Genomic DNA, 12,128 nt, shown 5'->3' on the forward strand with positions numbered 1-12,128 from the left:
TCGGTGTAGACAAGGAAAATATAACTATTTTAAATTATTTCTCAGTTTTTTTTTTTTTTTTTTTTTTTTTTTTTACTTTGGTGTGTGGACATTTTGAATTATTCATTTTGCTGTATTTCTACAGATTGACAAGTATGATTGTTTCATTGTCAAAATGTGATATTACACAAGGTTAGAAACACATGATTTTTTACTAAAATCTAATTTAGACAGTTTTCTCCTCACAATGTATTGGGAAACAATTCTAACTGGTTAAACAACATAAATGACTAACATGAAGGTCTTTTGAAAAATATGTTTTCTCCAAAACACAGAGAGAAAAAATTACAGATTGGCAAGTATGTATGTAATTTGGATACCTACTTAATGCATCCAAACTGATACTCATATTTTCAAGGTTTATAAATATTTGTTGTGCTTTCTTTTTGTTCATAGATGAAAGTTGTGTAATAGTTTACTTTTTAAAAAATTGAAAGTTTTAAGCCTGTTTTCCATCATTTCATTTGTAAGGAAGCTGGAGTGATTCTATCTGGAATTTGCTGCTAAAACAAAAATGATCTCTGTTCCATTAAGTTTGACGAGCTTTGGGGGAGTGTCTTAAACTATCTCTGTTACTGTGACCTCAGTCTGCGGTTTGCGCTGCATGGAAAAGGAGCCAACTCGCTCGTCTACCGTAAAGTCTCAAAATGAAGCTCCCTTTGAATTTCTTTTGCATGCTTAATTTTGATCTAGGAAAGCTTGGAGTTCATATCATGCAATTTTTTCCAGTATGAAGGTGAATTTTATTTCACAGCTAACGAAACCTAAAGGTTTCTGACGGGCTTTTGTTCATAATTTAACGTTTAGCCTGCATTTTGAATGCTCTCATAGTACAATTACGGTAATGTATGTGCGCTTTCTCTTGTTCCGGGAAAGGGAGTTTATATATTAGAGGTTTTTTAGACTTAGGACAGGAAAACGCATTCTGTGCGAGATCAGAGAACTGCTCATCCGGTCCGAGGCTGACGGCAGGTATGCAGTGAAATATTACAAACCGCAGCAAAAATAACTAAGACGTTACTTACAACTTGCTTGACTGGAAATGAGAAGTGAACGTTTATAGGCGATTCAGCCGGATGTGTTAGGTACTTTTTTTTGTGTGTTTATATGCTCTTTTTTTACGGCGTTGTTCTTACAGTCTGATGTAAGAAGAGGAAAATGCACAAATGACCGGATCTTGCCCCATAATGATTACAGGTTTGTATTTGCCACCGCACCGTTCAGTGCGATTCGTGTCAAAACAATCACAACGGCGTGTGATTTCAGATGACTGATGATCTGTTGTGATTTGTTTCAGAAATCGTCATTGTGCGCCACCCTGTCTCCGTGTGCGTACCCGTGAACCACAAAGTTACTCTGCGAGTCCGTGCCGAGGGCAAAGGCATTCTCAGCTACCAGTGGTTCTCTGAAGATGAGAAGGAGGTGAGGGGATTTATTGGAACATTAAACTCTGGTGAACATTTCCGTGTTTGTTTGTCCTGAAACGGGAGATCTCGAGTTGGTCATTTGCCCCACAAATGTTTTACTGGTCTGGTTGTTTTGGTGAAATGGAGCCGCCTGACACTGTTCGATTCGTAGAACAATTTCATTTCGTACCTTTAACAAGGCCCCACAGTTTGGCATCTGATGTTTTCATTTGTAAAATTAAACATTTTAATATAAATCAATAGATGACAAATATCTTGCAGCGTTCATACGAAAATGGGAGGAGGCGGGTCCTGCGAATTATTTTTCAGAAACAAACTATTTTGTATGTCCATGTACCATTGAGTATCTTTAGAGTTTAGTATTTTCATGACTTATGGGAATAAGTAGTCACAGCTTAATTCAATTGTACATGTAATATTTTCTCATGCTTATTTGGGTCAGCACTTATGAAATTTGACAGATCTGTGATAGATCCAAGTTAATTGCTTGTATATGTATTTTAATGGGATACTTTGAATCCTACTGCCACATTGCATACAGGGTACTATGAGAGCATCATGCGCTACTAATTTTAATGATCATTTATTACCTTTATTTACACCAGTTGTCAGAAATTTGTCTTACAACTGGTAAAGGTGCAACCTAACAAGTTTTACATATAAAAACTTGCACACAATACAACTGTATGTGCTTTTCTGATGAATGTAATCATCAGAAAAGCACATACAATTGTATTGTGTGCAAGTTTTTAATCATTTAAATTTATTTATCTCCACATTTCATCACCATCTTCTAAGTGAAATAAACGGGTACTCAACAGCTTAGTACATCAATCTGAAGTGGTTTGTTTGTGGTTAACAATTAGAAGTTGGAGAAAACAACCCCCGCCCCCCCGTCTAACTGGTGGGTAGAAATTTGTGAAGGGGTGAAATGACTGAGAGTTTCAATTTCAGTTAACGACACTAAAATGTGTTCACACGTTTTTTTTTTTTTCCAGGTGCCTGGTGGTACTCAATCTGATCTGACTATAAGAGCTTCTAAAACTCAGCGATATGTCTGCCGAGTCAATGACCACTTTCATAATTACGTCTTCAGCGAATGGGTGAAGGTGAAAGTGTTGGACATTGATAAATCAGGTATTATGCTCATTTAATTTATACAGCCATATGTTCCACATAAGACAAATTCCATACCTGTATAACAATCTCTGCCGCTTACTTTTCAGGTTTGCCTGTTGACTGGCAGGGCGAGCCGCACATCGCTATCAATCCCAAACCAGAAACAGTTCAACTGGGAACAAAACTCAGCCTTCGCTGTGCTGCCTTTGGCATCCCCACTCCACACTACCAGTGGTACAGAAATGGACAGCCACTGCTGGACAAGACCAGTGATATACTGCAGGTGAGGCAAGATAGTAAATGTTTGCTCACTGTGCTACTGATAACGATTGCTTGGTAAGTCATACCAATCTCGTTTACCAACCTGTTTAAGAAACTCTTTCATTAAATCTCTTATTTGCATTTGTGGAAGTGTGCTTAAATAAAAGTAAATAATTTTTTAAAATCTTACAGATTGATGGTGCAACAGCAGAACATGGCGGATCCTATCTGTGCTCGATATCTAACGTCTTAGAAGAGAGATGGACTGAGCCTGTTGATATCAATGTTGGTAAGTCTCAGACAGAACTGTAAACATATTTTCCTAATTTCTACCCTTCCCTCCTGCATTACTGCCTTTGTTTCTGAGTAAAAGAAACTGTAGGTACACAAGATTTTCTTCATACTCCTTCTGTTCTGCTGATTTATCCGAAAGGCTTTGTTTTTTTTGCCATTGTGGTAGAGGTACTTTCCCATTTCTACAGAGTAAAAAGGAAGTTGTTAGTCTCCAAATAGTTCTTAGTCCAAACCTTAGACACAAAGCAGGAAAGTGATGTGAAGTGAAACCAACATTTCTTCTGCTTATGGTTCATACTCTGTTTAATGCAGTAATAACCACAAATGGTTCTACTATTTCAGCTCATTTCTTTTTTTTTCCACAAATGCTAATCTTGTGTTGCTTTTCTTTCAATGTTTTAGTGCAACCTGAACAGCCTCCACTAACAGGTACAGTTTTGCGGAAGAAACCATTTCTAATGCACAGTAAAAAAGAAAAGTATCGCTATAATTTGATCTTTCTTCATCCCATTCTCACTTTCAGCCACGGATAAGGTCGCCCTTCTCATTGGCAACTTGAATTACAACTCCCACCCTGGTTTGATGGCGCCCGTCATGGACGTCCACGAGCTGGGCAACCTGCTGCAGCAGCTCGGCTTTAGGGTTGTTTCCCTGCTGGACCTCACCAGGCAGGAGATGATGGCTGCTATCGACAAATTCATTCAGCTTCTTGACAGGGGGGTTTATGGTGAGTCTATTTTTGACTAGACTGGCTACGTGCTGAGTAGTGTGAATTAAGCACCTCACCGTTGTGAAATGCTGCTTTTAACTTCCCCTTCTCACGTCCCGTGCTGTTTTTCATAGATCCTGAACTATTGGCTTGTTTATAATCGTGTAGGTGTATATAAGTGTGCAGATGAGATCACTTTTTTATAAATGGCTTGATTTAGGCAGAAGTTAAAAAAAACCAACTCATTAGTATAAAAACTATTTATTTATTAAGGATGTGTTGCAGCATTTAGTATCAAAAAGTAGCTTTGGTTGTTAAAAAGGAAGTAAGCGAATACTATTCTTAAACAGTGGAAAGAGAAACACTAGTATAGATGTATAGTTAGAAATTGTGTCTATGATAAAATAGCAACAAGAAGGAAACGGTCATGGCACACTAGAATACTATTTGCTACTGTGATCTGTGTCTTAAAAAAGACATCAGTTGTCCTTTTGATTCTCTTTGTGACCGTGACGTAATATTAAGTTTTTTCCACCCCGGGACTTTAGAACCTCTTCATTATGAAATTAGCAGATTTGAACTCCAATTTAATACATTTTCTTTTCACTTAACAGGGCTTTTCTACTATGCGGGTCATGGGTATGAGCATGCCGGGAGGAATTATTTGGTCGCAGTCGACGCTCCACAGCCGTACCAAACCAAAAATTGCGTTTGTGTTCAGAGGGTCATGAGTCAAATGCAAGAAAGGCAGACTGCCATGAGTGTCATCCTGCTGGACACCTGTAGAAAGTGGTATGTGTACTGATCAACTTCAATTTTCATAGGAGAAAACAAAATGTTCTATCAATTAAAAAAATAAAAATAAAAAATGAAGCTCACCAGAACTTTTTCAAACAATGTTCTTTAGGTACAACCAGGGTTGTATACCATCAGTCATCAAGGCATTGAGACCAAATGGGAACACAGTGTATGGTTATGCCACGTATGTATAAATTTATATAGATAATGTTGAAGCAATAAATGGTCGATACTGAAAACCAAAGCAACATCAAAGAAAACTATTGTTTGATTCACATTTACCTTGTAAATCTTTTCAGATGCGAGGATGCTGAGGCCTACGAGGTCCAGGATGGGGGCAAGAGTACTGGCATCTTCACAAAGTACCTGAACAAGCATATTCTTCAGGAAGCCAAAGTCACGCATGTCTTAGAGCGAGTGTCTGAAGGTGAGTGGTTCAAAAGTACTACAGAAATACCTTTGGCATCAGTTCAAATTTTTATTTTTTAAATCTTTTTGGAGAAGCAAATGTCAGTCTAGCGCATGATAGCATCTAACACTTTATCTACTTTTCTATTTGGCTACATTTTTTGAGTGTTATTTTGTAATGGCCCCAACAGATTCAGTGTAAACAGCACTGAAGGGAACAGGTTGTCCTTTGATATGCTGCCTGAAGCACAGACAAGGTTTATGACCCCCTAGCACTGCATTTTAATGTTGTTTACTTGGTATTTTTTGGTGTGGTCAATTGATCACAGATGTAAGGATATCAAATTCTCCCACTGAGAAAGCATGTTTGTCTTTTTCGATGGGCTCTGGGGAAACACATTTTTGGGGTACCAGTAGCATGTGACCTCATTCTTTGGAAATTCACACTGTTGGCGAGAGAACACCAAGAAACCTGAGAGCCGCGGGGAACGAGACAGCTGCTTTGCCGTTTCGGTACCCCCCACCCCTGCCTCCGCTCTCAAGGGGTCACTCAGAAATCAGCAGACGCGAGACATGAACCCCTGCTGATGGCAAACTGTGTTGAAGTGTTCGAGAACTTATTTAGACAAACTAATATGTAGATTTGTTTTTGCGATTGGCTAGAAAACTATCTCAGTAAAATGTATCTTTTTAGGAAGCCACAAAGGCACATCCTCTTTTTTTTTTTTTATTTCTCCCCAATTTTGTGCTGCTTTTTCTATACAACTGTCAGCTTTTGAAATATCTCCATTGTTTGAATGTCCAGAATAACTTCCAAAATTACAATTTTGACAAATCAGTTATTTTGAACATTATTACATTTTTCAAATATCCCCAGTTCCTCAAATTTGCTCATGTGAATCATATCCTCCATAACGTACCCATTCATCACTTTCTGATTTGGAGAACTCATCCAGTCTCATGATCAGAAGAGAAACACATCAACGTTTCACTAAAACCTTTAAAACATTTTATTATTTCAGAGTCTCCTGATGTTTTGAACTGCTAAAAAGTATTTGTCGCATAATCACAATTTGATTTAAGTTTCAAGGTAAAATGCTTTGAGTAAGACAGTGAACTTTTCACTTTGTTTCTTTTGTTTTGAAAGCGTCATACTATATTATGTTATTTTTCTGAAATGCTGGGTTAGTTTTACATTAGATGTAAAACTTTTCAAAAATCTTTATGTCCGTCTTGTCCTTCCGCACAAATTTTTTTGTAAATAGCTTTAAGAATATTAGAATGTTGCAGGTTGTCTTTTGTTGACATTTAAATTAGTCCAACCCATGTTAAGTTTGACAAAAAAAAGAAATATGGAAGAAACATGTAAGGGAGAAAATACTTTTTACAGCACAGTAATACGAGTCAGTTTTGGCTTTATGCCATTACTAACATACACTTTCTCCTTGCTTCTAAATCAGATGTTGGTAAAGACCCTCTTGTAACTGGCAAGCAGGCAGTAGAGATAAAACACACCATGAAAGAACCACGATCCCTCAAAGATAAAGTTCAAACTGCAGGTCACACAAGAGAACTACACCTACGAGATGTTTGCTGGAGGCAGGCAAATGGTGAGTATGGAGAAGTCCCCATCTGTGTTTTATTCTGTTTAAGTTCTTAAGAAAATGTTGCTGTTGATACCAGATACAAACACACCCTGACAGATAAGTTTCCTCAAAGCTAATCTCAGTTTACCTACTACTTGTGCCCCATGAATTCAAAAGAGTAAATCTACCATTCAGTGATCTTCATACTTTCTACGCCACAGCCTGTGACAGCCCATGAGAAATGGTTGTGGTTTAAGTTATTTTCAATACCATTTGAAAAAAAAAAATGGCTAGTCATAGTATTTGATACATCAAAATAGGGAACTAGTCCACGGTTCAATACCCATTTTCATTCTTACTTAGAATGAGGCTATTTTTAAACATGTCAGACTTACTTAAAACTAATTTGACCCATTGTGAAATTCAGTTTTGATATCACAACCTGGGTGAGATTTTTTCTTGATCAGAAATGATTGTGTTGCCTAAGTTGGCTAGCTGAAATTACAGAAAGGCAATCAGTAGCTCTGCTAAATAAAATCTTCATTCTTTAAATGGAAAAAAGTCTGAATAGGAAAATATTTGTTTAGTTTATATATACAAGAAACGTTTTCATTTCTTCTTTCAGAGCTGCCACGAAAGAAGCAGCTGACGTTTCCATGCGGTGTGAAAGTGGAAGTCAGCTTCTCAGCTCTGTTCTCCAATGTACTGGTTGCTTTTGCGACTTTAAAGGCTACGCCTGATCAAACCCAGGACTGTACTGTCACGCTAAGTAGCAACCCTGTAAGTATTTACATTATACTTAAACAATCAGATATTTTATTTCAGACTTTACTGTTATCAAAGCAGGAAATACACAGATCTGAAATGTGAAAATGGCTTACAAAGAGAGTATAAAAAGGTGTGCAGTGTGCACAAATTTATATCTTAAACACACATTACTTCCTTCTTGCCTTCAGTCACAAATATTTGTCAATATTGGATTCAAAAACCGCAGCTTGTATTTACATATATTCCGCGTTGGACGTGATGGAATGTAGTCGGTTTCCGCTGCCGGTCTCTATAATGACCACTAACACCCCCGTCTTCCATGTCTGAGGAAGTCCTCTCTAAATATGGGCTTCCAGCATAGTGCAACCAATGACAAAGCAGGAAATCAAAGCAGTGTCATACACTCCTCTTGTGCAATACATGTATTTGTCTGAATGTGTAATCTCGTATTATACTGCCATCGTGTGGTTAGTTTGTTTTCTGAATTTGCCAGGGGTGATGTAGAGCAAATATTTTTGCTGTAGTTGCTCAACACATGCAATATTAATCAAAATTTGTATGGTTTCATTTCTTAGCCAATGGAAGACATATTTTCCAGGCCGGGTCGCTCGGAGGATATGGACTCACTACTATTAAATGAAACGCTTAACCCTGACTGTACTTTAAGACTTTGTTCTCTCCAGAAACTGAAGGTATGTAGTCACTAATATATATATTTTCTTCACTTTCTGTTAAACATTTTGTTCATTTATTTTACAATGAGTGTGATTCCTTTGTCATTTTGATAGGAATCAGTAGTACTCAAGGTGGATCTACACTATACTCACAAGGACAGTAATGTGCGGCACACAGAAAGCCGGCAGGTGGACATTGGAAAGCCTCTGGTTGCGTCCTGTAAGCTGTACAGGGAGAATCACACGAGAGACAAAAAAACAAACGGTGCTACAGCTCAAACCACAGGCAACATTTCACACAGCAAATCACAGCAGCATCAGAATCTGGCTGCTCCGCATCGACATTTCACCAGAAAGGCAGAGTGCGCTGCCAAAACTCCAACTGCATGGAGCAATGAACCTGAAGAGAACGATGAGAATGAACTGCTGGATTTCCGACCATCTGAGTAAATACTGTAAAGCTTTTTCTTTTCTTTTTTTTCCTGTTTTTTTTTTTTTTTTACAGTATTTGATAATGCATTTTGTCTGTAATTGATGATAATAAGTAGACTGAGAAGATTTATACTCTGCTTATGTTTGTTTTCATTGCAGAACATAAATGGATAAAATACATAAATGTAAAGAAATTTTAAAAGATGACTGTAATATTTTTGATTTTTTTTTTTCTTGTGAAGAACACTTTTTATTTCAGTGGCAAACTGGCTGGCCTATTGAATACATTACTTTAATAATTTATCTCATAAACAGTACTACCTTAATCTCTGCATTGTGGAACTTTAGAAAATATTGTGATATGTAGTTCTTTTTTGTTTTAACATAAGAATAAATGCTGTAGTTTCTCTTAATAAGGAGATTTCTCATTCAGTTTGTTTTTGAACAATTAAACCACATTAGTAAGCTGAATTTAATTTCTCCCTCACAAAATCCACACGATAATAAATGTGAAAGTCAAATATGTTAACAAAACTTGTTTTTCATTAGGGAATTTGTACATTTTTGGATACTGTGTGGTAAGCTTATTTCATGAGGGAGGTCTTGAGTTCATTTGACCACATTACTGTGCAGTGCCTTGAAAAAAAATCTTCATACACCTTAAACTTTATAACTTTAATGCATTTCTTAGGATTTGAAATGGAAAAGTTTCTCCAAATTGAAATCTGAAAAGTATTTTTAGTCGTCTGCCCTAACCTCTGTTACTCAAAATAAGAACCTGTGGAATCACTTAGTAAATATAAGCCACTTGTGTGCAATTTAAACTCAGCATAAATAAAGTTTATTTTAGATGGCTTTAAAGGTTTATTAAGGAACATTAGAGGATTAGCAACATCATGAAGAAGAAGGCACACTATAGAAAGGTCAAAGTTAAAAAGTTGTGGAGAGGTTTAAAGCAGGGATGGGTTTTAAAAGAATTTCCCAGGCTTTGAACAAGTGATTCAAGCACGGGAAATGTATTGCACAACTGCAAACCAAACAAAGATGTGCTTATCTCCCTAATCCCAGGAAGTAGTAAAAAGGCTCACTACACCCCCTGGTGGAGTTGCAGATGTCCACAGATCAGGTGAGAGAATCTGTTAATTTTGTGCACTCAAATGCAATGGTGCATTATGCTGTAGAAATGTTAGCTTTTGCAGAAATATGATGAAATTGCTCAGAGCTGATGAAAAGATGGAAGGAACTGAATAGAGTAAACTCCTGCAGTTGTTTTTTTTTAGAGGTTGCAAAAAACTGCAGACCGAGGCAGGGTTCACATAAGGACAATGAATATAGTAAGACAGCTATAATGGTTTACCAGTAGATAAATTTCCCAATTAAAGAATTTGCATTTGTAGAAAAAGATGAGACAAAATGTGAAAAAGTTCAAATGAGTAGAAATACTTTTTGCAAGGCACTGTGATAAAAATAATCAACTTACAGTTCGTCAAAATGGCCCAAGTCATTTTTTTTGCCAAAAGTAATTTTGCCTACATCACCTTGGCAATAAAAAGGGGATGATTTCAATGCCAAAATCACTTATTGCAAAAAAAGAGGTCATTATTTTAGGACGAATTATTTGGTATAATTACCAATGTTACCAATGTTAATAAATAATTTGACAATATTATTTATTAACAGTATTAACAATATCCTGAGTTATTAACCGCATTTATTCACATGAAAGAGAAATGTCTGGGCGTTTGTCTGGCTACTAAATGTATCATTAGCTAGCCAAAGTTGCAAAATCTTGTAACAGCGTCAAAAGATTAACGAGTTTTACTTTCATCTAGAAGCGAGTCGAAGTAAAGCTACAATTTATTTTGAAGATGATTAAAGCAGTTACTTACCTTTCTTATCTCGATGTGCAGCAAGTCAAAATAAAGCAAATTAACTTTCGAGGTGCACGCTGCTGACTGATATGAAATAATTTTACAACGTCTAAAACATTTTACATAACACAATAGTTGGACCTTTGTCGCTACATGTACTTTAATTTGAAGCCCGGATCCCCAGCTCTGGCTATAGCTCGCCGTGATCGTATAGTGGTTAGTACTCTGCGTTGTGGCCGCAGCAACCCCGGTTCGAATCCGGGTCACGGCAAGGAGATTGGAAGTCTTCCGGGCATCATTTTTCAATTGCAAAAACATTATTTTCTGAACATATCTCGCCACATTTTTATTATTAATGGGAACTTTTGTTGCACACAATTTATTAGATAGCTTTTTCATTCATGGTAGTCTCATGGTGACATTAATTAGGTACAAAATAACGACAATTAATTCGACTGATGTGTGCTCCAATACACACATCAGTCAATTTCAGGTCAACTTCAATGTACGACCTGCAGGTGGCAGACCAATCCACTTCATTTTCATTCTGTGACACAGAAACACCTGAGGTCAGGGGTTTGGGGGTCAACCTTGTGAGGGTTTATTGCAAACCAGAAAATCAAACTGGTAGCTTGTTTTAAATACATTTCTTTTACGCGTAACTCCTTACAAGGATGTCTTTTTTAAAAAAATGGTTTTGATCCCACACAAAATTATTTATTTATATCTCGACACAAAAGAGTCTTGGTTCTCTTGGGTGAATGAATCTGGGTAAAAATAATAGTGTAATGAGTACAGGTAAAAAACAAAAAACAAAAACGAATTGTCCTATTTATGATTGTAAACCCGTATTGTGGCTATGCAGATAGCTGTGTCAGAGAAGCTGCAGCGTTGAAAAAAAAAAAAATCAGTATTGGAAATAATCCTAAAACCCAGACAAAACGCCTCACTCTCCTGTTGGCTCACTTTGACGTCAGTTTGCATTGGGACCCGCCCGCCTGCCGAAGTGGCAGCGGTGAATGGTGAGAGATAATCCTTTGCTCGACCACAGACACACACCATCCCCCGAGCTGCCTCCTGGATCTGGCTCCGGATCTGGATGCGGGCATCCTTTGGATTTTACGCTTAACAACACGGACCCCCACTGCAAAGAAAACTTAATCGGGACAACAATGGTGGCTGAATACGCGGCTGCTGGCCGTTTAGGGGACCGGGGAGTGCGCTCCGTGTGACATTCACTTGCACGCTGGTGTGGAGTTTTTATTGTTCTGGTCCCGTAGACGCAGAGGCACAGCGGCGAATCTGTGGAGAAGATGTTGAGCCGATTCATGAGTGGCAGCCTCAGGAATCTGGAGCGGGAATACAGCTGCACTGTCAGGCTGCTGGACGATTCAGAATATACGTGCACCATTCAGGTTAGTCACCTGTCGACCGCTCCGCAGAGGACCGAATAGTGCTGCAATTGTGTCTGCTCCTGCGAGTGTTTGAACAGAGGATCAGTGCCTGAAAGCCACAATGCTGGCGTTAACTCCCACCAAAAACATCCAAAAATAGTGCAGTGTGTTTACAAATCTGCAGTGGAGGGAGGCATTTACCCACTGTTGCTTTAACCGTCAATGAGAATTATGTTGTTTTTACCCATTATTTACAAAATAGTTCAAGCTCATATTGGGTGGAGAAGACACCTTATAATTTTTTAAGTCCTGACGCAAGATTTTCAGTCTTGATCCAGATCGTTTCCC

General features: G+C 37.8%; 2 protein-coding genes and 1 non-coding gene across 4 annotated transcripts in view; all 3 read left to right on the forward strand.

The window, feature by feature from the left end:
- Positions 1–902: 902 nt before the first annotated feature.
- malt3 (MALT paracaspase 3) lies at positions 903–8,934 on the forward strand. 2 transcript variants are annotated; one of them, XM_015030326.1, is made up of 15 exons: positions 903–1,011; positions 1,178–1,236; positions 1,337–1,461; positions 2,465–2,603; positions 2,693–2,868; positions 3,039–3,135; positions 3,543–3,569; positions 3,664–3,867; positions 4,464–4,641; positions 4,757–4,831; positions 4,947–5,074; positions 6,516–6,665; positions 7,267–7,421; positions 7,985–8,101; positions 8,198–8,934. In XM_015030326.1, exons 2-15 carry the CDS (start codon positions 1,206–1,208, stop codon positions 8,531–8,533), a joined length of 1,938 nt encoding a protein of 645 aa, XP_014885812.1. In that variant the 5' UTR covers positions 903–1,011; positions 1,178–1,205; the 3' UTR covers positions 8,534–8,934. The 2 variants fall into 2 exon arrangements, with proteins under 2 accessions (XP_014885812.1, XP_014885811.1); XM_015030325.1 differs by having other exon boundaries at positions 918–1,014; positions 1,166–1,236.
- A 1,651-nt stretch (positions 8,935–10,585) lies between these two features.
- On the forward strand, positions 10,586–10,657 carry trnah-gug (transfer RNA histidine(anticodon GUG)). Its single transcript has one exon. It is a non-coding gene; the product is annotated as a tRNA-His (tRNA).
- A 725-nt stretch (positions 10,658–11,382) lies between these two features.
- frmd5a (FERM domain containing 5a) overlaps positions 11,383–12,128 on the forward strand; it is a 54,915-nt gene continuing 54,169 nt past the window's right edge. Inside the window, exon 1 of the mRNA XM_015030330.1 lies at positions 11,383–11,801. Coding sequence (XP_014885816.1) covers positions 11,700–11,801 — 102 coding nt within the window. The 5' untranslated portion in view covers positions 11,383–11,699. The remainder of the gene's footprint in view (positions 11,802–12,128) is intronic.

The sequence above is a fragment of the Poecilia latipinna genome, unplaced genomic scaffold, assembly GCF_001443285.1.
Source record: "Poecilia latipinna isolate Pla-1442-1.1 unplaced genomic scaffold, P_latipinna-1.0 Scaffold178, whole genome shotgun sequence".
Lineage (NCBI taxonomy): Eukaryota > Metazoa > Chordata > Actinopteri > Cyprinodontiformes > Poeciliidae > Poecilia > Poecilia latipinna.